General features: G+C 40.6%; 1 protein-coding gene across 1 annotated transcript in view; it reads right to left on the bottom strand.

Annotated features, from left to right (window-relative positions):
• The window catches only part of LOC107097417 (cadherin-23-like), a 131,667-nt gene that overhangs the window by 5,713 nt on the left and 124,584 nt on the right, over positions 1 to 1,370 (bottom strand). The window contains exon 36 of the mRNA XM_015394556.1: positions 665 to 778. Within this exon, the coding sequence (XP_015250042.1) occupies positions 665 to 778 (114 nt within the window). The remainder of the gene's footprint in view (positions 1 to 664; positions 779 to 1,370) is intronic.

Here is a 1,370-nt window from a genome sequence, read left to right as displayed (position 1 = left end):
CTACGCTTGCACTATCGGCAGAGCAGACGCTGAATGCGCACTTTCATCTGGTTTGGTCTGCCGCGGTTTGAGCAGTTAAATTAGATTATTTGCCAATGGAATGAGTATTTTTACTCTTCAAATAAGAAAATCAGATAATATACACTTGAAATAAGGAAATAAAATAGTTTTTTCTTATTTTAAATGTTAATTGTCTTGTTCCATTGGCAAATTGTCTCACATACCTCCTCAATTCAAGAAAAATTGCACTTAATTTAAGAAAAAAAATGACTTATTGAGATTTCATTTTTATGCAGTGCAGTAGAGGACATGTTTTTAACTCAGCAGGAATATTCCACAAACCTGAAAAACACTGATTTGTGGACAAATCACAGAAGAAAAACATTGTTCAAACATACAGAGAAAAGTGAAAGAGTAAATTCACTCTGATTCCAGCAGAGAAGCAGGCGGCAGACATGTTAATATATCTGAGAAATCTTGTGATAGAAATATTGCAGCTGTTTGAAAAGAGCAGACTCCATCTGATGTGGAGTCTGGTTCAAAGCAGCCGTGAAGCGGTGAAAAGATGCAGCATTAGGACATCAGAAAGGAAAGCTAGGTCACTCTCAGCTCAGGTGAAGAACTTCAGATGCAGATAGATCAGTGGTTTTCCTGCCAAGCCCACCTCCGTAACCGATGACTCATCTCCTCCTTGGCCGGTGGATGCGGTGACCAGCCGCGCTGCAAAGAGCTTTTTCAGCCTCAGGTAGTCATCCAGAACCACATTCAGCAGAGATCCCTGATAGGATGGCAGTTAGGATCAAACAAAACTAAACTCTACTAACTGCTAAAACCTGAACTAACAACTGTGCTTTAACATCATGTAGATTATGTAAGTTTGAACTGAAAATAATTTTTAAAATAACCTTTTTTTTTTACCTTTTGTAAATGCATCTATAAGCCTGTAGCTTATTTTCCTTAATTTACTTCGGGTCATAACTTCCCTCCCTGTTTGGCGGAGGTGACATCAAGCGCGTCGATGTTAAATCAGTCCGACCTAGCGCACAATCAAAGCGTTTTATTTAAGATGGATTTCATGGATTCTTAGAAGCGACCGGCATCCAGCTAACCTGACTCCGCCAGATGGATTTGCTCCGCATATCCATCTGGAAACCTTCCGTTGAAGTAATTTTGGGAAGGGGTGAAAATACTGGTTAGCTGATTGGCCTATGTTGGTGATAGACGGGCCAAATAAACCAATCAGATCAACGAAGCATATGTCGTACTAGCAGAGCGATGACGAAAACACAACCACAAGCCAGGCTAACTCTTGCCGAAACCAGTCGGGAGAAGTGCAAAAACATCCTTTTCTCTGAGAAAAGCCTCCAGAG

Source organism: Cyprinodon variegatus, unplaced genomic scaffold (genome assembly GCF_000732505.1).
Source record: "Cyprinodon variegatus isolate N-32 unplaced genomic scaffold, C_variegatus-1.0 Scaffold694, whole genome shotgun sequence".
Classification (NCBI taxonomy): Eukaryota; Metazoa; Chordata; class Actinopteri; order Cyprinodontiformes; family Cyprinodontidae; genus Cyprinodon; species Cyprinodon variegatus.
The sequence above is the reverse complement of the archived record's forward strand: the minus strand, read 5'-3'. Positions and strand labels throughout refer to the sequence as shown.